The 24,602-nt window shown below is 49.9% G+C and overlaps 1 protein-coding gene and 1 long non-coding RNA gene across 12 annotated transcripts in view; one reads left to right on the plus strand and one right to left on the minus strand.

Annotated features, from left to right (window-relative positions):
* Positions 1-1,472: 1,472 nt before the first annotated feature.
* The window catches only part of ME3 (malic enzyme 3), a 272,604-nt gene continuing 249,474 nt past the window's right edge, over positions 1,473-24,602 (minus strand). For 6 of the 8 annotated variants that reach the window (XM_033431903.2, XM_033431902.2, XM_033431901.2 and 3 more), the window contains 9 exons: positions 23,179-23,288; positions 19,283-19,420; positions 10,783-10,880; positions 10,184-10,297; positions 8,429-8,534; positions 7,702-7,844; positions 6,970-7,143; positions 3,090-3,188; positions 1,473-1,710 (listed from right to left, as the gene is read on the minus strand). In XM_033431903.2, the coding sequence (XP_033287794.1) occupies positions 1,549-1,710; positions 3,090-3,188; positions 6,970-7,143; positions 7,702-7,844; positions 8,429-8,534; positions 10,184-10,297; positions 10,783-10,880; positions 19,283-19,420; positions 23,179-23,288 (1,144 nt within the window). In that variant the 3' untranslated portion in view covers positions 1,473-1,548. The remainder of the gene's footprint in view (positions 1,711-3,089; positions 3,189-6,969; positions 7,144-7,701; positions 7,845-8,428; positions 8,535-10,183; positions 10,298-10,782; positions 10,881-19,282; positions 19,421-23,178; positions 23,289-24,602) is intronic. The other 2 variants (XM_004271868.3, XM_049713452.1) reach the window with 1 other exon arrangement.
* Positions 20,097-23,657, plus strand: LOC125965179 (uncharacterized). 4 transcript variants are annotated; one of them, XR_007478767.1, is made up of 2 exons: positions 20,097-21,599; positions 22,943-23,657. It is a non-coding gene; the product is annotated as an uncharacterized LOC125965179 (long non-coding RNA). The 4 variants fall into 4 exon arrangements; XR_007478768.1 differs by having other exon boundaries at positions 22,946-23,657; XR_007478766.1 differs by having other exon boundaries at positions 21,382-21,520; positions 22,946-23,657.

A 24,602-nucleotide genomic window follows, 5' to 3' on the forward strand; every position in this document is an offset into this window, starting at 1 on the left:
TTTTGGTTTCATTAATTTTCCCTACTATTTTTCTTTTCTGTTACATTGAGTATAAAGGAGGTATAGTTGGGGTACAGAGGAAGTTGTGGGACAGGATGTAGAAAAGATCATGTAAAAGACTCCCTGGTGTTCAGATTCCAGCTTCACTCTTCAAGCCCTCTTCTGAAGAGGTTCTCATTACCCGTGAGTCCACGGATTTACAGAACAGGGATGCTTCCTCAGGATACTATTGGCGGAGCACCAGCACCAAGGAAGCAGAGGTTGGAAGACTAAGACCTAGGCAAGGGGTGACTGATGTCTCTGCTAATTACTCTTCTAGGATCCCAGTCATCCACCTAGCCTATCACGGAGGTGGTCGTATAGGACCTATTCATTGTGGGCAGTGCGGAACCTGAGGCGGAGCTGGCAGCGGGGGTGGGCAGTGGTAGGTCTCTGGGCATGGATTGTTGCTTCCTGTGTTATACAATGAAATTAGAGGCTGGATGCTGCCATGCCAACAGATGTTAGCAATTTAGCAGGGTCTTTGTTTGTAAGGGCTGCAGGCTCGTCTCCCCCCTCCCCAGCCCCATGGTGTGGGCTCGCTGGACACGAGGGAGGTGAAGGCTACGACTGAACTTGTTCTAAGAAACACTCAGGACAGACTGACATCATTCTGTAAGAAAACTGCTCCAGTTTGCTAAATGACTTCAGAGAGTGAAGGGTGGAAGAGAGAGAGTGTTCTAGAGCCAGGAACATGAAATCAAGTCTTCCCTAGAACTCCCCAGGGTGTTTTGCCCCTCACAGACTCTCTTCCTCTTTCCTCTGGGTTTGCTGACACTCTCCACCCACACTTCTCTGGTTTTCCTTTTAGTAATGACCACAAAGGAATGCCTAACACTCAACAGCCCACAGGACGGAGACCCTTTCTGACTTGTGAGTTGCCTCCAGCCACTCAGCCCCCACGCCCATCTGAGTCTTAAAGGTTGTGTATTCCTCCAACAGGGACTGAACTCCTTGATGGGTGGGCCATGCTTTCTGGCTAGTGGCTGCCCTTACATTCCTCATTTCTCCATTAACCCTACCCATCCTTCACTCTTGGACTCAGTGCAAACACTGCCCCCCAAGAAGCCTTCTTTTATGTCCTCATAGGAAGTATCCTCTCCCTTCTCTGAGTACCCTTGACCTTTTTCTGCAGTTCTTCCATGGACTTACTACTTTCTCCCTTGTGGCAAAATGAATTGTGTGCATATCTCATCTCCTCTATTAGACCCCGGACCCTGTAAAGGCAGAGTTCCAGGCAGGACTCTAGATTTCCACAAAGTCTAGCCAATAGTTGGCAATTCACAGATGAAGAAATTCTTGGGAAGGAAGCCTGAGGAGGGTTACAGAAAAGTGAACTCAAGGCCTTCAGGGACAAGGCTCTCATTCACCATATGCCTGGGCATCTCCCCTCACACCAGAAAGTTCAAAGGAAAAACACAATGACAAGGATGGCCATTTTGGAACCCATTTATATTGTCACTGTTACTCTGGGCTTCACTCAGCCCCACACCAGCCTCTGAGATTGCATCAGACATTCTGAACATTCATGGCTTCCTTGGGCCAAGTGTAGCTGTCCAGCGTAAAGGAGTCATAGTCTGGAGTATAGACCAGGGATCTTACAAAAGCCTCCTTGTCCTTGGGCTCTGGGTAGTAGGAGGCCAGGTTGTGTTTGTAGGCGAAGTCGAGGACCTAGGGAAAAACACGTTTGACTGAGGAACTGGATCTAAGGAGGAACCTGTCTAAAGGCCCTTGCCTGGGAGCTTGTGGAAGGGGAATATACCCTGAAGCAGCAGATGTGTTCCTCTCATGAGTTGAGGCCCAGGAAGCCACTGGAGAGAAAGGATCTTGAGTTTTCTGCCTAGTAAGGAAGCTGTGACACCATGGAATAGACACTGGGCCAGGGTCAAGAGGCCTCAAAGTCTGCCTCTGCTTCCAACTGCCTGTGGGTCCTCAGCAGTGACATCATCCTTGCTGAGCCTCAGTTTCCTCATCTGTAAAGTGGGGGTCATGAGGGCTTTCTCCAGCATGGTATGAGGATAAAATTAGGTAGCAGGTGTAAGTGTTCAGCATCTGATATTTTTTTCTGTCTTAAACGTGGCTTGAATTGGACATTGTTCTCTGGGTATTAGATTCGGCTTCAGAAGAAGATGAATCTGAATATCCCCAAAAGGAAGGAACTGGACAGGGTGGACGTGGACTGTAAGCTGCACTATTGGTCTTGAGGGCTGACTCTGGATCCTGCACTGGACAGCTCATGGGGAGTGCGTGCTGTGCAATGCGTTTTCTGAAATTATTCTTCAAACTTATAGAAAATGTAAAACGTATATTAATAGAAATAACAGTATAATGAACCCTCATGAATTCATCATCCAGATGAACAATTATCAATGTCAGGCCAGTCTTTGCTGCCCCATGTTCTGGTTCTTTGAAAACCCATCATCTCTGCATCGTCTAGTGGGTGACATTTTTACACAGAATATCCCCTGAACTTGATCACCCGTGGCCCAGCCATCCTGAGAGAAAAGGGAGGCATGAGCATCTCCTCTGGCCAGAAAGGTGCCGAGTATAGAGCTTTTCCACTGTTCTCTTTTAATGTCCTCCAAAACTCTGGGGGAGAGGAATTACTGGCTTCTTTGTAGAAGAAGGAAACTGCTGAGGCTCAGGGAAGTGAAGTGACTGGGCTCGGGTAACTCTGCCGCTGATTGGCAGAGCTAGGACCCCGCAGCCTGAGCTCTTTCCAAGTTGACCTTTCTGTGTAAATGGGCACTTATGATTCATTTTTAAATTCCACCCACATTCTGGTCCACAAAACTAGGGCCTTTGGTGACCTTTCTGCCTGGTGTTTGAGGGGAAATCCAGGAGCTTTCCCAGAACTGCCCTGAGTGGGGTTGAGGTGGGGCTCAGGCTACAGGCAAGAGTGTGTCACCCAGCCTCTGGGGTGCATGCAGTGCAGCCCAGGGAGCTCAGCCTGTCTCTGCAGCTGCCACCCCCTTCATCCTCCTAAAGTCACACAGAGAGGAAGCTGATGAGCCCCACTCCCCACAGTAAGGGGGTAAGACGTCCCTTACTTTGATGGCGATTCTCAGAGACACGTCTCGGATGGTGCTGAGTGGGGGGTACAGTCTCCCCTGTGACAGATGCTGCTCAGAGACCTCTTGGGCGATTTGCTGGGGAGAGAGAACAGAGAGGAACAAGCTGAGTTTCCACCTTCCCAGAGCAAGCCCAACCCAGTACACCAGAAACTCACCTCGCCCCTCATACGTGGCCCGTAAGTGCAGTTTCTACTCCTGTCTCTGCCGCCTTGTGGCCCCAGGGGCGCTTAATGCTTGGGCTTAAGCAAGGACACATCCTTTCTGTCCCGTGAGACTGGCCGAGGCTTAAAACAACATGAAGCTGTCTGAATTCTAAAGGAAAATCACTAAGGCCAAGATGAATAAACCTGTGACTTGCAAAGCAGACTCTGGGGTCTCCCCCGCCCCGGCTGACCTAGCCTGTTGTGTAGGGATCCCTGAGTCCCTCGCTTCCCGGGTTCCAGCCTCTCCCACATGCTTAGGAGCATCCGGGCTGTCCCCCTAGGCCATCTTGTGTCTCTGTATTCAGGCCTCCTTGGGCTCTCCTTTCCGGCCCCGGCCCCAGTGAGGAAAGAAAGGCTGCTTCTCCAGTGACACCACGAATGGGCCTTATGCGGTACCTGAATAAATGCCCTAAAAGCACTTTCAGCCCAGGAACAGCCTCTCCTACAGCTTCCCTCCCTGCTTCAGAGCTCGTCTCTAAGGGCCAGCTCTCCGCAGCCAGCCTCATCCTCCAGCCTCAGGCACTGGTGCTCAGCCAGCCTGGCAGAACAGCCTCTTTAACGGGGCTCGGAATGTACTCCCACCCAATCTTCTCGTGTCAAATTGAAATCTGGGAAAAGCCACAGTGCTCTCTGAGAACTCTGTGTCCCGGGACGGACAGGGAAAGGAGCTCGTCTTGCCTCAGAGTTTGGCAGACATTAGGAACCTGGGCTCCCCCCTCTGCTACCTCGTTCTTAAATTCCTCTCTGTCCTTTCTGTTCATTCAAACATCCACTGAGCTCTACGATATGCCGGGCTCTGTGCTAGGTGCTGAAGAGCCATGGTGGAGAAGCCACAGTCTTTTCCTTCCTGGAGACTGGTGTCAGTGGAGATGAACAAACAATAGTAACGATTATAGTGATTTCGAGGAGAGGGGACATATGGGCACAGAGGAAGGCAGGGCCCAGTCTGCCATGTACAGGAAAGCCTTCCCAGAAGAAAAGACAGAAGCTAAGACCTGAAGGACAAAGTGTGAATTACTTGAAGAGAGGAGAAGGAATAGCACATGCAAATTCTTAGAGGGAAGAGAGAGAACGACTGTATGTAAAAAGAAGGCGGGATAGGTTGACGGCAGGGGGAGGCTAAAAGGCTGGAGAGGAAAGGAGGGCCTTGGATGAAGTGCCTTGTATGGAAACCATGTGAAGGAGTTTGGCCTTTCCTGGGAGCACCAACGAGCCATAAAAGGTCTGAAATTAGGAGAGAGATGGCCTGTTCTGGGCTTTAAGGGATTCTCTTTGTGGAGGTGTAGAAGGTGAATTGACTAGAGGGAAGCAGAATTTCCATGGCTAGATCTGCAGCTAGAAAGGCTCTCCTGCAGTGACGAGTTATATTATGGTATGTGTGGCCACTTCTGAGATGCTGGGCACTGCTAATGCTCTGCTGTGTCTCTGAGTCAAATTGCCTGGGGCCATCCTGGCGCATCCCTCACAAGCCAGGTGACCTTGGGCACGTAACTCAAACTCTCTGTGCCTCAGTTTCCTTGTCTGTAACGTAGGGATGATCACTGTATTTTACAGGGTTGTCAAGGTGAAATGCGATACTGCATGTACATCTCCTAAAACTTATATTACTTTTTCCATAGGAAAATCAGTTTCAACTTAAATTATCTTAATTTAAAAACAAACACCCTTTTCAGGGACTTCCCTGGTGGTCCAGTGGTAAAGAATCTGCCTTCCAATGCAGGGGACACAGGTTCAATTCCTGGTCAGGGAACTAAGATCCCACATGCCCTGGGGCAACTAAGCCCACGTGCCACTACTACTGAGCTCGCGTGCCTCGACTAGAGCCCGCGTGCCACAACTACAGAGAGAAAACCTGCACGCCACAACTAGACAGAAGCCTGTGCACCACAATGCAGAGCCCACACGCCGCAGCTAAGACCCGACGCAGCCAAAAATAAATAAAAAAACAAAAACCAGCCAAACCAAACCAAACCAAACCCCCTGTTGAGAAATATAACCTGCCAGGCCTTTGAAGACCAGACTGTCAGCTCCTGGAGGGGAGGGGCCTTATGCTGCTCAGAGCAAGTGACTGAGAAGTAGATTGAGGAGAGGTTCCTGTTTACTTCATGGACACGGTTCATGAAAAGATGGAGCTGAAAGGTCCCATAGCAGAGGCTGTGGGTTCTGCAGATGTTTCTGGGGGTTGCATAGGAAGGCTTTAGCAACCTTGTTTCTGCACAACAGGGGAATTTGCATTCGGGTCAACTCCAAGCAGGAAGTGACTCTTCCCATCCAATGGGGGTTTCAGACAGCTCCGCCCATGGCCACAGGACACCACCACCTCCAACCAAACGCAAAATACTCAAGCAAGAGGGAGAGAGAACTGCAGCATGAAGCCAGAGCTGGTGTGCACAAGGCTTGGGGGAGGCTGACAAAAGTTCAGCAGACACAGGAAGAAGGAACTTGGTGCATGAGACAGTTCCCTGTGGGACTCACAGAAGCAGGGCTGGGTAGGGCTGCGTGGAAGCCCTTCTGGTGGCTTGCTGGTTTGGGGCTCTCACCAGTGCCGTGGTGAGGGGGAAATGCAGACACATGCTAGAAATCACAGCAGAGCCTTTGGAGCCCACTGGGGATAAATATGTTTAATATTTGTTTATAGTTTTGATTAGCTTAACTTCTCAACAGAAACACTTCTACGCCTTGGTTCCGCAGAGTGAAGATACATGTGAAGTGCTTGGCACTTGGTAAGCGTTTGTTAAATGGCAGCCACTGTAACTGTTATTATTAACAACCATTATTATGAATGTGGGCTGTCATCCTTAACAAATCCTTTCCTTGTTTTCAATTCACCATGCCCAGTAAAGAACGCTTGTGGGAGCTTTTCTGATACGATGCCTGGAGCAGGTGCACACCCACATCCCCCATCTGTGCTCAAGACATGGGTACTCAGAGCAGGCAAACCTGACATGCAACCCATCCTCTTCCTTACAGAAATCTGCCCTAGTGGGGCTTTTTTTTTTTTTTTTTTTTGCGGTACACGGGCCTCTCACTGCCGTGACCTCTCCCATTGCGGAGCACAGGCTCCAGACGCGCAGGCACAGCGGCCATGGCTCACGGGCCCAGCTGCTCCGTGGCATGTGGGATCTTCCCGGACCGGGGCTCGAACCCGCGCCCCCTGCATCGGCAGGCAGACTCTCAACCACTGCACCACCAGGGAAGCCCTAGTGGGGCTTATTTTGCTACCAGTTACCCAGTAACGTGGCCAAGACCCATGGCTGGAAAAATCTACTGCTTGTCACGGTCGGTGAGCCCACGGTTTCAGGTGGTTTTGATGGCATCTCCGTTCTTGGCATGCATACGGGTTCTGCTGGGACGCAGGGTGCAGTACAAGGTATGTGCCCTCACGGCCAGCGCCTCCTGCCAGCACCCCTCCCACTGACTGTTCCTTCCCCCACCGCCCCTGCCTTAAAAAGCCTGTGTGTGTTTTCAGAGGAGTTCAAGCCTCCAGGCGCTCTTGAGAGAAGCTTGACATTCAAGCACTCTGGGGAACCACTGAAGGATTGGAGCGGGTAGGTAGAAGAAACAAGAGAAGGAATCTCTGGGGACCCGGTGTAGGAGCTAGTGGAGCTCACAGACCCTCTGGGGTGTATTCGGGGCAGCGGGGACAGCAATACCTCTGCTGTCAGGAGGAAGAGCCCGTCCGGGATGTGTCGGACCCCGCCTGCGATGACTCCCAGAGCCACTCCAGGGAACACGTAGGCGTTGTTTCCCTGCCCGGGAATGAAGGTCCTGCCATCTTCCAGAGTCACGTCTTTAAAGGGACTTCCACTGGCAAAGATCCCTCGGCCCTGGGGGCAGGAAGAAAACCAGAGACAGAGCTTGGAGCTAGGTTTCAGGGGTTGTGGTAGCCTAGTCATATCTCCCGAAAGTTGACCCCTTTCTCATCTTCTGCTAAATGCTCAGCATTGTGCTGAGGACGTTGCAGGTGCTGAAAGCACAGCTGTTCATCTGACCAGAAAGCTCAGCTCCCACTGAGTTACCTGGCAGCCACAAAACCACAGAACGGGGAAGGTGTAGCTTTTAACCTGTCACCTCCCCGGAGGGCAAGCCAGGTGTGCAAATGGCCTAGAGTCCACAAGCGCCTCGAGCTCTGGTCAGAGCTCTATGTTAGGGGAACCCTGAGCAGTAAAGCCTACTGGTAAGAGCCTGGGCTTTAGAGCCGGACCTGGGTTTGAGGGCCAGTTCCACTCCTTTTTAGCTCTGTGACCTTGGGCAAGTTACTTCATCTTTCTGAAACTCAGTTTGCTTATCAGCAAAGTGGGGATTTTTTTTCACCCTCATAGGGTTGCTCATGGGTACTGTTAATATGTCCTCTCAGCCTGGGGAAGGAAGGACTCCCCGCTGACCTCGGTGACCCGGTAGCACTTCTCAGCCGTGCACTCGGCCTTGCTGGTGGGGTTGCTCAGGGCAAAGATGATGGGGCGCTCGTGGAAGGAGGCCATGTCCCTCAGGATCTGCTCCGTGAAGGCTCCTGCGATGGCGGCAACACCTATGGGGAAAAGGGGGAGGTAGTGGGGTGCCGACTCTTTATCTACACCCCATTCCTCTCCTGGTGGTGGTGGTGGAACTAGGTACAACACGGAAGACTCAGGAGTCTTGAGGATGGCATCCGCCATAGGGATGAGGGAGGACAGGAGAAAAGGGTCTCCCTGCTTGAGTTGGCTGAGACCCCCTGTTAATTCCACTGGTCCACTTCAGGCCCCAGCTCAGTTAAGCTGCACCTGTGAAGCATGCCTGGCCACTGTCCTTTAGAGTGGACTGCTCCCGCAGGACAGGGAGCGATGCCAGGGTCCCCCCCTTGGGGGAGGAGTGCTCATGTCATCCTGGTTAGAGAGACCAGCCTGTGCTTTTCCACTTTACTGTATAATTCTGCATCACGCAGCCCAGCTTGGCACCTTAGTTCTACGGTTCTTATACAGTAATAACCCAATAAAAGTTTGTAGCATTGAATTGGAAATGAGGGGAAAGAGCTGTGTTTCCAAGGGTTGCTTATGCCTCCTCGCTGAGCCTCAGTCTTCACCTGCAAGTCAAGAAGATTAGCTGTGCTGGGCAGTGGGTCGCCCCTCCTCCTACCTATGATGGCCGTGGGCTTCACCAGCCTCACCACCTCCTCCAGGGAGTTCACTTCAGGGTGGTCCTGGGCAAACATCTCCTTCTCATGGTTCAGGTGGCTCCTCCCCTGCAGGGAAAGGAAGAACATGATACAGCTGTGGTGGTGAGAACCCCTGGGCAGTCCCTGGATGCATCTGTGTACTCTAAGAGCATTCCCTGCAGAGCCCTGTGCTTTGGTCTGAGCTGTCAGAACCTTGGGCCCTGTCCTTTTGATCAAAATCTACGATGCAATCTAAGAATTTTAAATGTGTGTGTGTGTGTGTGTGTGTGTGTGTGTGTGTATTTCTTTAATCCAAACCACATATGGAGAACCCGTAAGGCCTTTCTTTGAGCTGCTGGGGTCATGGCTTCCTGGGCCAGGACAGAAAGGCTCCGAGGAAATGCCTGAGTCTGGACCAAGACTCTTGGCCCCAAGACATATAGCATAGAGGTCCAGTTGAGGGATGGGGGCCTGAGTCACCCAGGGTCAGGGCGCTAATTTGAATGTATTTGACAAGAGCCATTAACCTCCCCATAAATAATAAGCTGAGATCCAGGACAGGCTTGTAGTGGCTGGCTGCTCCCAATGGGGTCCAGATTCCTTCCATTTCTTCAAATAGGAGTCAGTGGGTGACAGGCTGGTCAACGTTTCTGATGACTCCTTTGGGTCAGCTGGCCTCACAAGAACCAGAGTGAAAACACCAGCTTTGAGAGATCTTTGAGGAGGGGTGAGCTCAATAGGGTGAGCAAAGGTGATGTTGAAACGTGGGAAAGAGGCAAGTGTGGCAGCCTCCACCTGTGCCTGGACCGTGCTCTGGAATGATCTGGGGCAGAAGGAGGAATCTCCAGGTCCCAGTTCTTTCCGGTGGGAATCTGCCGTTATAGGGAACAATAGGAAGGTCTGTTGCTTCAGAGGGGGCTCTCCACTATTCTTGGTTGAGAGCCTCGTGTTCCTATCTCTTGTCTTTTTTTTAGGCTCTCACTGTCACAGTCTATGTTAGTGAAATCTCAGGATTAAAACTTGGAGCTCTGAGTGAAGTCCTGAGGGAGGAGGTCATCCAACTGTGCCCCTCACCACACTGCAGTCAGAAGCTGGACTGTCTCTCTCATTCATTCCTTCATTCCTACCTCAAACATCAATTATGTACTTATCACATGCAGGACCTTGACATCAAGACCATACAGCCTCACGGGGAGGGAGGCAAGTAAAGGGGCAACAGCCCTATCACGGGATAAGTGTAATATATGAAGGGTGGAAGGCTACATGACCATAAACACAGGGAACTAACTGAGACCCAGATGCTCAGGGAAGCTGCTTGAAGGAGGTAACAGAAGACAGGGAGGAAACAGATGGGGTTGAGGGCTGTGAGTGGGCGTGTGAAAAAAGAGAAGGGCATTCCAGGCAGAGAAACAAAATATGCAAAGATGTAGAAGAGAGAGAGCATGTTACTTTTGGAGAATTATGATTCAACGTGGCTAGAGGCGAGTACAAGGCAGGACGTGGGGGGAGATGACACTGGAAAGAGCACACGTACACACATTTGCAAGCACATTCAAAGCTTCTGGACAAGAGCAATTAAGGCTACTTTGGGATGAATCTTTTGCTTTGGGGATTAGGACACTGCCCTCCTCCTGCTCTCTCTTCTGTCTGAGCAGTTTACCCCTTGAGATCTCTTCCAGTCCAGTTCCAATGGCTGTAGATATCAGGTAACCTCCAGGTCTCCAGACCGACAGTACCTTGACAATGAGCCCCTTGGAGTCCACCATCCAGATCTTCCTTGTGGCCTCTGCCTTGGGTACGCCTTCTTTCTCTAGGGCCATGACAAGGAGGTGGGCGATGCCCATGGCTGCCTGCGAGGTGGGTGTTTAGACAAAAGGCAAAAGCTGCTCAGGATTTTATCAGATGCTTCACCAAGATCCTCGTTTCTTCCCCCACTACTCCCAGGAGGCCCAGTTAAGTCCCTGCCTTGAGACACCCAAATGTTGGGGCCCAGGCAGCTGCAATCACAATGCATCTGTGCTGTTTCCTCAGAAGCCCAGAACACCGCTCCTCCTTGCGGCTCCTCCACCCATTCTTTTTTTTTTGTGGTACGCGGGCCTCTCACTGTTGTGGCCTCTCCCACTGCGGAGCACAGCCTCCGGACGCGCAGGCTCAGTGGCCATGGCTCACGGGCCCAGCCGCTCCGCGGCATGTAGGATCTTCCCAGACTGGGACATGAACCCGTGTCCCCTGCATCGGCAGGCGGACTCTCAATCACTGCACCACCAGGGAAGCCCCTCCACCCATTCTTACTCTCCTACTGGAACAACAGCAGAGAGCCCCCGAGGGCACTTACTTCACCAGCACCTTGGAAAACAAACACGTGATTGGAGAGCTTGTTCTTGGTGATTCGCAGAGCAGCCAGGATCCCTGCCACGGCGACGGAGGCTGTGCCTGCAACAGAGTGGACGGAGATCACCCTCTGGCCACCGGGTCCCACCCGCTAGACCCTTGGCAGAGTTCCCCACATCTAGAACCTGTGATGGAACAAGCGACTTTCCCTCGCCCTTACAGAGGCCAGCCCTGTAGGCACGCAGGTTGTCGAGCAACTCTCTTTTGCGTGATACTCTCCATTCACTCTTTTGCAGATAACTGTTAGTTTGAGAAATAGCTCCTGGATTGTTACCCTGGGAGAGAGGATCAGAGAGTCGGGTGCTGCTACCACCATCATTCATAAATGAAACAACAAGGACAAATACAAGGGAAGCCAAAAAGAAGGGTGAGCCTCAGAATGATTTGTTTAAGGGGTAAGTGGATAAAAACATATTAAAAATGAGGCCACAAACTATCCATGAAACATTACATGACCATGTGACCTGAGCTGCTTGTCTTATCCAGCAAGTCATAAGGTTATGCCCAGTAGCATAACCAGCATCGAATGGCTTGAATACATCTGAAGGTACAGGTAAGCTGCACGAGCAGGTGGCTCAGACTAGTTTGACAACTACTCTTCCTCTCCCTCAATCCACACCTAAGGCCTCACTAGGAATTCCTATGACCAGCTGACCAAGGTTTACAGATTGTTGGTTTACAGATTGTTCTTGACAGTATGCTGGCATCAACTAGAAGCGTACGGTTGCAGTTTCACAGCCCTAATAAAAGGTCACCCTAAAGGGAAATAGTGAAGTAAATCTTCCCAATGGACATGACCTCCCGTTGTAAATTATGTTGTCCACTTTGGTCCAAGAGATGGCTAGACCTACATTGATTCGTGGGCAGTTGTTAATGGTTTAGCTAGATGGTCAGGGACTTAGAAAGAACCAAACAGTAAGACTGGTGATGAGGAAGTCTAGGGAAGGGTTTGCGAATGGACTTCTCTGAATAGGTACAGGGTGTGAAGGTATTTGTGCCCCATGTGAAAGCTCACCAAAGGGCAGAATGAGAATAGTTTCTCAATAATCAGGTGGACAAAATGGCACGGCTTGTGCATGTCAGTCAGCATCTTTCCCATGCCATCTAGGGTTTGCTCAGTTTCCATAGAGAGTAGCCATGGTGGCAGGGATGGAGGCTATGCATGGACTTCCTCACGGAGGCTGCCTGCTACTACTACTGCTGAATGACTGAGCTGTCGATGGCAGAGACCAATGTGGAGCTCCTGCTACGGCACCGTCCTCTGGGAGGACTATCTACCCGGCAGGAGGATGATTACACTGGACTCCTTCCATTAGAGACAGGGAAGAGATGTGTCCTCACTGGAATAAACATAGCTTCTGGATATGGCTTGACTTTCCCTGTCTATAATGTTCTGCCAGTGCCATCATCTGGGCACGTCTGAAATGCCTAGTCACCAACCTGATATATTCCAGGCTTCTAATCAAGGAATTCATTTCATTTTAATAGAAGTGCAGCAATAGGCTCACACCCACGGAACTCAGTGGTCTTAACACGTACTCTACCACCCAGGAGCAGATGACCTAATAGATTAGTAGGATGGGCTCCTGAAGACTTTAAGACTCAGTTGAGGAGATGGTGAGGGTCTATCTTACAGGATGTAATACGTGATTTGACTTAGCAAACAATACCTCGTGCTCTTTCTCCACAGCCAGAATACTTGGGTCTGGAAATCAAAATGTTGACGTGAGAATGGCTCCTCTCACCATTTCACCTAATGAATCACTTGCAGGGTTTTTGCTTCCTGTCTCTTCAATTCTGTGCTCTCTGGATTGGAGGTCTTGGTTCCAAAGAGACAAATGCTTCCATTAGGATTCCCAACATGGTTCTATTGACTTGGAAGTTGAGACTGCCACCTGGCCATTTGCCACAAAACCAGTGGGCAAAGAAGAGGGTTACTTTACTGGCTGTGGTTATTCATCCTGAGAACCAAGGGGAAACTAGGGACAGGGAAGACTGTATCTGCGCCTAGGGGATCCTCTGGGGTGTGTCTTAGTACTCCTGTGCTCAAGAGTAAATATTAATAAACACTGTTGCAACTAAAGAGAGGCAGGGCTGCTGAGGATGCAGGTCCTTCAGGAATGAAGGTTTGGGTCATCCTATTAAGGAACTCTGGCAAGCTAAGGTCTTGTCTGATGACAAGAAAACACGGAATGGGAGACCGAGGAAGAAATTCATAAACATCAACTATGGCTTCATGACTGGTTACAGAAATGAGGAATGTAGCAGCCATGCAAATTTTCTTCCTTGATCATCATGTGATTACGGATGATGGTTCGTATTAGCTAATTTCTTCTCCCTTCTCCTTCCTCTTATTATTTTATAGAAGTTTTATTGGAGGTTAATTCTACAATTTAGCCTTTAGAAAACAGAGTTTTCAAATGTGACTGTGACTGAGATTTAAGAGTAGTTTGTCCTGCCCAGAGATGGGTGGTGTGACTATCTTCCAGAGATAAATATGTCCAAAAAATGCACAGTGCGACAGCTGTGAGTTAAGTTTTATTGGGGGCACAATGAGAACTATAGCCCAGGAGACAGCCCCTCAGATAGCTCTGAAGACGGGTGTGGGTGTCAGTGTGTATGTGATTTTGGTGAAGGGCGTACGTGAAATCAAGCACACATTTCAGCAGAAGGTTGCTGCTGGTCACAATAAGGTTGTTGCTCGTCACGAGGAGTGGATGTCTCCGTTAACGATTTTAGTGTTTTCCTAGATATGAGAAGATGTAAGAAACTGGGCTCATAAAATCTTCTGAAAATATCTAAGTATCTGAAGGCCTGTTCTGCCAGTTTTTCCCAGAGCACAGAGTGCCTCATGCCTGATCTCTGCCTTGAACTCCTTTCAGGGTGTGTTGAAGGTCGGTGACTGCAGTGGCTAGTGACTTCATTCTTGTGGAACCAGATGATGAGTGACATTCTTTAGTTGGCAAATAACTGTAGACACTTTGCCTCTCCCCATTTCAGGGAGAAGGGGAGAATGTCTTCATTTGTTGGAAAGATAGTTGCATTTTATTAGGCATTTTGTTAGAGTTTGTTGTTGTTGTCTGGAAGTACCAATGTGCAGGACGGTATGTATCGATGCTGACCAGCTAGAAGGGTGGACTCTGCCGATTACTGGATAATCGTTTCTCCTTTGTCTGCAAACCACTTTTCAGCTTTACCAATTGGCCCTATGGTGGGCTCTGCCAATAGGGGCCGCCAGAGGGCGACTGAAAGACTAGATGGGCAGGGAAAGAACAGTTTTTCCAGCATCATTCCTACTTTGTGTAAGATTGCTGGGTAAAATGTAGGACATTCAGTTAAACTTGAATTTTAGGTAAACAAGAAATAATTTTCTAGTGTGTGTTCCATGCAATATTAGCATAAATATTCTAAAAACTGTTATTTGTCTGAAATTCAAATTTAGCTGATCATCTGCATTTTGTTTTTGCTAAATCTGGCAACTCCAGAGCCTTGGTTTTTCAATCTTACAGCAGCAGTTTGTTCCACAAGCAGCAGTTGAATCCAGTTTGCTCTTTGTCCGTCATTTACAGAACTAGCCTCGTGGCGCGTGCCCCTCAGAGGCATGAACGCTAGCCAGCTGTCACCTGTCTTCCCTGTGTTCCCCCAGCCTCAGGGGTGGTAGCAGATCCTTAGCGTTTCTTTCTGGCTTTTCAGTTCTTTAATGCAGAATTCACAATTCTTTATGTCGAGTTTTCTCTGTTAAAACGACTGGTGTGGACCCTCACAGAGTCACAATAAAGTAATCGCAACTGGCAACGCTAAGCCTCTATGATGGTCAAAGAAAAGGAAATTAAAGTGTGACTGTTTATGGTCATTACAATTGTGCAAATCAAAGAAACTGATGTTATCTATGGCTGGTGAGGGAGCAATGAAAAGGGCAAAGTTCAGCACACATTCCATTTTAAAGAGCTACAACCCTTTTTGGAAAACTATTTCCCAATATAGACCAAAGGCATAAAATGTTTTTGCCCCTTGACCTCATGCTTCTATTTCTGGGAATCTATGTACGAAAAAATCCAAAAGGTATGTGGTAAGATATTTATGACAGTGTTATTTATAATGTAGAATGGCTGGAAATAACAAACACCTAACAAAAGAGCAATGGTTAAGTAAATTAGCTAGTGTAGGCACTCAGTAGGATACTGAAGCTATTAAAAATATTCCTTATGAAGATGGTGTAGCAACACAAAAAATGCTATAAAGTTAGTAACTAACATCACATATTGTTCTAAGTGCTTTATATGTCTTAATGTAAAGACATTTATTTAATCCTATCATCATCCCCATTTTACAGATTGGGAAAATGAGGTACGGAGCAGTTTGCTGAGTTGTCCAAGATCACACAACAGAGTGAGGCTTTGAACTCAGGGAATCGGGCTCTAGGGCATGTGCTCTTAACCCCTGAATCATGCTTCACTGAGTTAGTTGGAAGGAAGAGAACATTCAACAGTCTACATACTATGATTCTAATTGTAACAAAATATACACACAAAATCCGAAAGGAGCTACAAAATACTAATGGTTGCAGGGTAGGAGCAGGAGTGAACTTTCCGTTTTCTGTTTCCAGTTTTCCATTGGACAGAGAGCACCTTTTCCCCGCATCTGATTCTATTATATTTCACGACAGCCTTCTGCCTCCTGAAAGGAGCTGTACAAAGCATATGACACTAGGTGGCGCCAAAGATATTTCATCAGAGAACCTCCCAAAGACACTGCATTCTTGATGGGTCTGTTCCTTCTTGGATGTCAAGTATCTTTTGTGGTTAGAACCTACAGGCTGAATAACAGCTTACCTGCAGAAATTCAGTGCTGGATGGAGAGCGTGACATCCAACAACTGTACAGATGAGGAAACTGAGGCCAGAGAGAGGCAGTGGCTTCCGCCTGTTAGTCACCAAGTTAGAAGTAAAGCAGGTAAGCCTGGGTTGCTGCTTCCACCCCTTCCTGGTCTATGCAGCTCAGACAGCCTTTCCTGACTCTGGAGTTGAAGGCAGCAGGAGTGGCCTTATGGGGTTTCCCTGGGGGAGACCTGAGGGGCAGGTGGTAGTGGAGGTGGAGGGAAGTGAACTTAGGTGGTGGATGTAATTGTTCAGTTGTGACTCTGGAAGGGGTGGAAAACACAAAGCATTGGGAAATCTGGTAGAAAAGAGTTGAAAATTTCAAAAGGATACAACAACTGCTGCTTATTGATTGCTCTCCCCGTGACCTGGGCTCCGTGCTGTGTATGCGCTTGCCTGCATTTATTTGCTCATTTAATCTTTACAGCAACTCTAGGAAATAGGTACTACTGAGCTCCCATTTTTTCCCTTTTCAGAAGTGGAAAGTGAAGTTCAAAGAAAGTAGAAACGACCAGGAGAGAAGTGAGTCCTCTCACCACCAACTCTATAAAACCTCTGCCTCCGGTCCATATACTTCCATATACTTTGCCGTTTCTCCTGTTACGTGGATGAATGGTCCCTGCTCTTAGCTAAAGCCACCTCTGGCTGTGTGCTGGATCCCACCATGTTTACCTACTCAAGAAATTTGTTTTGTAATTCTCTCCCTTTTTTTTCCTGCATCCTCAACTGCTCCCACTCTAGTGGATCACTGCCATCACCATACAAATATGTCATCAAGTTCCCATCCTTAAAAAGCCTCCTCTTGACCCTATGTCATTCCCACCCTATTTCTTACTTCCCTCTATAGCCAAATTCTCCTAAAGAGCTGAATATACTCATTACCTCTATTTCCCTTCTTCTTGGTCTCCCTGAAACCCAGTCCCATCAGGCGACTGCCCCACCTCTTGTCAACCTCACCAGCACCTCCATCTTGCCAAGTTCAGTGGTCAGTCCTCAGCCCTCCTCTTCCTTGACCTTTCATCAGCATTTGATACTGGTGTTCATTCCTTCCTTTGGGAAACTATGCATGTGGCCTCTGGAACCCCACGCTCACTGGCTACCTTGCTGGCTACTTCTCATTCTCCATTCTGGGATCTTTCTCTGAGGCCATCCTCCGAAGTGACAAGTTGCCGTATTCACAGCCCAGAACTCAAGAGGAAGAACAGCAGTTCTTAAATCCTATTTTATAAAGTTTGGCAAAGAACGCTATCTCCATCATCAACTTTCATTTTGAGGAGGAGGGTCTTGGGTAATGGATTAGGGATTTAAAAATAGAGAGGAAGGAAGCTGCAGAGGTTTCTGGAGGTAGCCACCTGGAGAAGCCCAGGGGTCTAAGGATGTGTTAGAACCCGTGCCCGTGAATGCTGAGGGCAGCTGAAAGCATGACTGTTTGTTCCTCATTCACGATGAAAGAAAAACAAATTTTCCTTTTCAGAGGGAGCTTTCCATAATTGCATTTCCTGCAAACTGAGTACTGGAGGTGGTAGGTTCAGGAAATAGCACAAAAGGACTGAAAATGTAGTTTCTATTCTGCTTTTAATAGTCACATTTGACAAAGTTAAAGAAGTTTCCATTCGAAACCACACATTATCAGAGAAAAAGGAAAGAACTAGCTGCTTCTCAGGTGAGACAAGGCTGCTGTCTTAGGCAGCAAGAAGGACACAGGGAGTTAGGCTCGCCAGGGTCTGGCCAAGGTGGCTTTGGAGGCCTGGGGCCAGGGGGGATTGGGCATCCTCTAGGATTAGGTTGGCCCACTTTCAGGATCCGCAGAATTACCTTCCCACAGCAGCCGGTGGCTTCTCATTTGTTCATGAGCGTGTACTGAGAGCCTGTTCTGGGGCTCCACTGGGTATACGGGTATACGAAGCCTTAGATTTACGAAGATGAATACAACAGTCTTGAGCACAGGGGTTAGCAGGATAACTGTTCAGAAAATTCAAGTTCCCCTTATTGGAAACCAAGCAAAGGCCTTCTAGATGACTTCAACCCTGTTTCTGTGTCCTGAAGGAATGTTCTGGAGCCCTTGGACTCTCAAGAAGGCAGTTCCCGGCCCATGAAGGAGGGAGGGTTAGACTATTCTGCCGCCGGAGGGAATAATTACCATCTTCTTGGCTTCTTTGGGGATTTAACTGATGCAACAGGCTAAGGGGGAGGTCTCAGAGCAGCCAGGATTAGACGTGCAAAGAGACCCACGAGAATCTCAGGGCTGGGAAAGCCCTGTACGGGAAGAACAGCCTCAGAACACAGGACTTAGCGAAAAGGAAGGTTCTGGGGACTGGGGAGAGATGAGGTTGAAGCGGCCGGGGGAGGTTTCACTGTGGGAGAGACACGGGAAGGGCCAGGAACTGCTGCTTAGTGTGTGTGGTAGGAAAGGAGCAGCAGACCGCTGACAGCTGGAAGTAACCCCTGGTGTCTTGTAAACAGGACAAACCAGCTGGACAGACTTCAGAGCTGGGCCATTCCTCCCCATCTGCCCCCTTCCTATCGTGGCATCTGAGCCCCGGGGTACTTTGAAATATTCTGCAAAGCGGGTGACCACTGCCCAGTGTCACTCCCAGGCCCTGGGGAAGGGTGGGGTCATCCTGGGGCCTGCGGAACAGGTTTGGCCCTGGGTACGGTATCCTGGGGGAGGTGAGGTTTGAGTCCTTAAGGACAAAGAGAAATTAGCCGAGAGCAGAAGAGAGTTCTAGGCAGAGGGACCAGCACATTCAGAATCAGAATCGGCAGGAAACTCACAGAACTAATTCAATGGGCTGGAAGAATAGGCTGGATGTGGAAAGAGGAAAGAGGTGAGGTGGGCCCCTGCCTCCCTTCTCAGGCTTTCCCAGGCCTGCGCTCACACTGGTGCCTCTTCTCACCTCCACCACAGCCTCTCTGTTTTGGGTCTCAACACTTGCTCCTTCCCCCCGGTACATGTGTTGGGAGCCTCCTGTGCACCAGAGGTATCAGTACCCGGTACCAGAACTGAGTACGGTTCCATGCCTGTACCCGCGCCACATCACTGCAGCCCTTACAACGGCCTGGTGCCCAACGCAAGGGTGAGGATGAAAACGCTGAACGATGAGTTAGCACAGTGCCCATCCAGCCAGGATCAACGCTGGCCTAGAAAGGCATCCTGATCTTTCTGGCAGCACTGGCTGAGCCTCCCTCATGGCTGTGAATACTATCATGTCCATTTTACAGATCAGGAAAAGAAGACTAGGAGGATTTAAGCCACTTGGCCAAAGCCCCAAAGCAGAAAAGTGGGGATTCAGACCTAGGCTTGTGTCAGTCCAACATCTGACTGTTAAGAACTCTGGCTCACAGATGAACACTTGGAAGTATGAGGGGCGACCACGGCCTGACATACCACACAGGCACCCTGACTGGCCGTCTGCTCTCGGGAACGTGGCCGGACTCGAGGGCAGTGCAGGTCCAGGGAGGCCTGCTGGGGTGGGAGGATGCTCTGAAGCTGACAGGCCAGCTGGGCTTTGCTGTCCCCAGCCACACTGCGGGCAGCTAGCCGTGGAGGCCGGGGGCCTGTGCTCACCAGGCCAGCAGTATCCCGGATCTGGCTTCTTGGGAAGGACACAGCTGGCCAGTCCTCCAGCATGGCCATTCCTAGCACTGTTCCCCTTCCAGGTCTCTCTCTCCTCCGCTAAGAGCCGGGATGCTTCTGTGATCCCAGCTGAAACAACAAAAGTCACCTGAGCCTCTGCCTTTTCCAAAACTCCTGAAGAGGCTTCCAGCGATGAGTCAGTGCACGGGCAGCCCTGCTCACCGAGAACCAGCCTGGGGAGGCCGAGGCTTCCCACCGGTCTGAGCTGGGAGTAGGGCCGGGGCCGGGGCGGGCGGCGCACGGAGGAGACCCTGGCAGCCCTGGGGAGCTCTTTACCCTGCCAGTGCTGGGGCTTCAGAGGCCTAACCCTGCGGTCGGCCACGTGGGGTTGGTGATTCCCAGGAGTGTGAAACAGCAGGACTGCCTGGGAGACAGTTCCAATCTTGTGCCCGAGCTTCTGCTCAGCACCAGGTACGGCCCTGCCCTCACGGAGCTCCGTCCGGTGGGGACCCTGAGGCCTTTAGTCGTATCTTTCCTTACTCCACCGAGGATGTGAGGCTGCGCTGGTGTTCATTTCATTTGGGCAGCCTGGGCCCATCCCCCGCCATTCTGGGGTGTTCCCTGACCACGAGTCCTGTTGGGGGGGACCGGGCCTGTCCCCAGCAACCACGTGTGGTTTGGTTTTGGTGTCTGTTTACCACTGTGATTCCTCCCACCCTCCCCCTTCTCCCAGTTCTCTCCAATTCTGTGCTTGCCGGCGTTCCTTTCTACCACTGCGATTTCTCCCACCCTCCCCCTTCTCCCAGCTCTCTCCAATTCTGTGCATGCAGGCGTTCCTTTCTATTTTTGAGCATGGCTATGTAGTTTCATGTTTCTTTTTCCTCTGCTCTCTACCTTGTATTTGGAGGTAAGGGGGTCAATTCTAGCATGAGCTTAATCTTCCACGTTGCCCCATTAATCCCGGAATTCCTCACCAGTCTGCTAATCGCCCACCCAGCACTGAGAGTACACATCATAGGCTTCTGGTTCTGGACCCATCACTAACCAGCTGGCGACTGTGGGCCAGCCCCTCCCCGCCCCCAGGCCTCATCGGGGGGTCTGTGAACTGTGGGAGTTAGAGGAGAGGATGGGAGGGGTGAGGAGAGCGGTGACACCCACACTTCTGTGGGGTCCGGAATTTAATCCTCACCAAGGAGACTCACGGCACTGCCTCACCTTCGAGGGAGCATAGGCAGCCCGACGTCATGGACAGACAGTGAATTCCGAGTTAGAAATGACTAGGTTCTAGCCCCAGCTTTATGCCTGTTAGGCTGTGGGAACGTGGAGCAAAACTTAAGCCTTGAACTTCAGTTGCCTCATCAGTGACATGAACAGCAATGTCCGTCCTCCCCACAGGCGGAGGGGGTGAGGCCAGGAAGCTGTGAAATAGTGTGGATGGAAAACACTTTTCTAGCCTAAAGCTCTGTGTTCATGCCAGCTGGATTACTTGGCACAGTTTGGGTTCCCTGGGAAGCAGATTCAGAGAGATGTGAAGTGTTCAGGATGTTCTGAAGAAGTGGGCTTGGGATCAGCACACCTGTGCCAGGGAGGGAGTGGAAGCAGCATGGGGTCGAGGATGGGGAAGCAGGAGAAGCTGAGCCGCGATGCGGTCCCCAGGGCCTCAGCCAGCCCCGTGGGGAGCCCTGGAGTTAAATGTGCCCTCAGAGCTGTCCTGCACTGGGCCAAAATGGTTGAGCTTCTGTATTCCCTGATCACCTGGTGATGCCGTCCTGGCAGGGCAGGACCGTGGTCTGCCTGATGCTCCAGCCAGCCCTGCCGCCAGCTGGGGCAACAAGTCCTTTCTTGAGGGAAGATCTGGGCGGTGCTGTTAATCACACGGCCACGCCTAACGGTCAGGTTGTCCCGATCAAAGACTCGATATTATAGGGCTCCTGCCATTCTAGTACGATTTGCCAGCTCTCCTCATGCATTTTAGTTTAATGACTTTAGTCTCTCATTTCTGAGAAAAGAATGGGAAATTCCTCCTCTGTTTGCCGTGGGACCCAGAAAACCATTCCATCTGGCTTTGCCTGGCAGTGAAATAGACTCTACTGGAACTGGATATCAGCAGGACCTAAAAACTAACGAATTGATTTCATTTAAGAAGTTGTGTGTGTGTATACATGAGGGCGTACACACGTGAAGATGTATATATGTCTGCGTGTGAGCACATGTGGGGTGCATTTCTGGGTGAGTACATGTATGACGACCTGGACAAGAGAGAGGCTTCGGGGGCAGGTGTCCAGTGTAGACACACCCAGGTGAACAGGTGGGTGCTTATGAGAATCTCAACTTGTGCAGGTGGACCTCGTTCATTCATTCTTCAAACATTAGTGAAGCATCTACAGCGTGCCAGGCACTTGTGCTGGGGCTGGGAAGTGAGAAGAGAAAAGATGTGGTTCCTGCCTCTGGGAGCTTATTGTCTCCTGGGGAGACAGACAACTCAATGCAGGCATGTGGGGTACAGTGTGGTAAGAAAGTTGACAGAGGGGGGCACAGGACGCTGTGCAGGCACCCGGTGTGCACCCAAATCAGGCTGTCCCTTCCTTGGGACAGGAGACCCCGGAACTGAGCCTTGAAGCGTGAGTAGGAGTTACTGAGCCAAAGATGATGGGGAAGATTGTCCCAAGCTGAGAAGCAGAGCTTTCAACGTGCAGAGGGAACTGACCCAGAGGGAGGTCACAGGAGTACAAATAAGACAGGGTTGGTGATATCTGGTAGGATTAAGCTGTGAAGTGCTTAGAACCGTGCCTGATGAATAGCAAGTATTCAGCTCTAAACCTTAGCTATTTTTAACCTGGGCTTGGATCCTCCTAGGTCTGTCTTACTCACTTGATGAAAACTGTGACCTCTTTGGGCCTCATCTGCAAAATGTTGGCCCATCTTTAACTCCCAGGGACCAATACCTGTCCCCTACCAACCTGTTCTGTTTTACATGACATGATTCCTTGATTTGAAAAGATCTTGCTTGCCAAACTTCATTTGTTAAATAATAACCTATATGTCATCAAGGTTTCCCTTGGGCTTTATAAAATACTAGGAATAACTGGCAATGCTCCTTCCTGAGAGCTCCTGGATCAGGTGAGATAATTGCTGAGAAGCCACCCCTCCTACTCCAGTGTCACATGCTGGCATCTCCACAGCAAGAAGCAAATGCCTTCAGATATTTCTGGTCCACAGAACAGGGAGCCAAGCTGACCCTGAACTAGAAGATGCTTCCCATTGACTTTTGGAATGTTCTGGGGCCTCGGTTATCACTGTGAGAAGCACTCATTCCAGCCAAGTTAAGAGAAGGCCTTATCCTGATTCCCTGACAGTGATATGCCTTGTGTTTGGAAAATCCAAGAGCGAGCTATTGTGGCTGGCGAAGGCCACTTTTATGGTGATTGATGCTTTGGTCTGATGAGTCCTAGGCGCTGGTACTTTCCACATATTAGCTCTTTAAATTTTCACAATAATCTTCCAAGGTAGTTACTATCATTCCCAATGAAGAGATGATGAAACTGTGGCTCAGAGACGTGATCTGCCCATGTTCAACCAGCTAGTAAATCACAGCATTGTTTAAAATTTCTTTCATATATCTAATCACCAAATTCTTACTTTTCTCTGAAGCAGTCATCATCTCCATTTTATGGGTGAAGAAACTGAGACTTAGCAAAGCTATGGGACATGTCCAAGGTCACAGAGCTGAGAATTAGCAAAGTGAATCTGGATTTACTGCTCTTTCTTCAACAGCTGCTGGCAGCAAACCGGCTCTGAGGTGGCCCCTCCCCACCTGGGCACCCAGGTGAGCCTTTGTGAGGAGGCATTCGTCCTCAGGGGCTTTGTCAGGAGGGGTGGAAACTTACCTTGGATGTCATCGTTGAACATGCAGTACTTGTTGCGGTATTTGTTGAGAAGGCGGAAGGCATTGGCATTGGCAAAGTCTTCAAACTGGATGAGGCAATTTATTCCAAACCTGTGGAGAGGGAGAGGAAAGAGCATGTAATTGCCTCCCCGAGCTGACGCCTGGCAGGTCCCAGCCTGCACTGGGGAGCAGGGCGGTGCAGCCCAGGGGTGGGTGTGGGTGTGGCATGGCTCATTCACTGGGGTTTATGCCACCTGGCTGGCTCCTGGACTCCTGGCTCTGCCTGCCCCATTATGATTTAGTTATTTAGTTTTAATTGAAGTAGAGCTGATTTACAATGTTGTGTTAATTTCTGCTGTACAGCAGAGTGACTCAGTGACACATACATACATTCTTTTTTTTTTGAAGATTTATTACTCATTTGAAAATACTTCCCATGTAATTTAAAAAAACAATATATATATATATTTATTTATTTTTGGCTGCGTTGGGTCTTTGTTGCTGCGCGGGGGCTTTCTCTAGTGGCGGCGAGCAGGGGCTACTCTTCGTTGCGGTGCACGGGCTTCTCATTGCGGTGGCTTCTCTTGTTGCAGAGCACGGGTTCTAGGCATGCCGGCTTCAGTAGTTGTGGCACGCGGGCTCAGCAGTTGTGGTTCACGGGTTCTAGAGCGCAGGCTCAGTAGTTGTGGTGCACGGGCTTAGTTGCTCTGTGGCATGTGGGGTCTTCCGAGACCAGGGCTCGAACCCGTGTCCCCTGCATTGGCAGGTGGATTCTTAACCTCTGCGCCACCAGGGAAGTCCCATACATTCTTTTTTATATTCTTTTCCATTAAGGTTATCCTAGGAGATTGGATATAGTTCCCTGTGCTATACAGTAGTAAGACCCTGTTGTTTATCCCTTCTAAATGTAATAGTTTGCATCTACTAACCCCAAACTCCCAGTCCATCCCTCTCCCAACCCTCTCCCCCTTGGTAACCACAAGTCTGTTCTCTATGTCTGTGAGTCTGTTTCTGTTTCATACATAGGTTCATTTGTACCATATTTTAGATTCCACATAAAAGTGGCATAGTATGGTATTTGTCTTTCTCTTTCGGACTTATCTCACTTAGTATGATAATCTCTAGTTGCATCCACATTGCTGCAAATTGCCTGCCCCATTATGGACGAGGATGGGGCAGAGAGTAGGGGTACGGAGCCTGGTGGTCAGCCAAGCCCATATCATTGTCTCTAATGTGGGCTGGTGACTCCCACGGGCTCTGGATGGCAGACCCCAGGGGTGCTGGAAGGGCTGAGATGGGGCCCCGCCTCTCTGTGGCCTGTGGCCATCTGAAATCCCAGCAGAAAGCTCACTCCAAACCCAAGTGCATGAAGAGAGCCCGGCTCCTCTGCCACTCAGGCTTGGGGAGCCTCTGCAGCCTCCAGAT

Source organism: Orcinus orca, chromosome 8, assembly GCF_937001465.1.
Source record: "Orcinus orca chromosome 8, mOrcOrc1.1, whole genome shotgun sequence".
Taxonomy (NCBI): Eukaryota; Metazoa; Chordata; class Mammalia; order Artiodactyla; family Delphinidae; genus Orcinus; species Orcinus orca.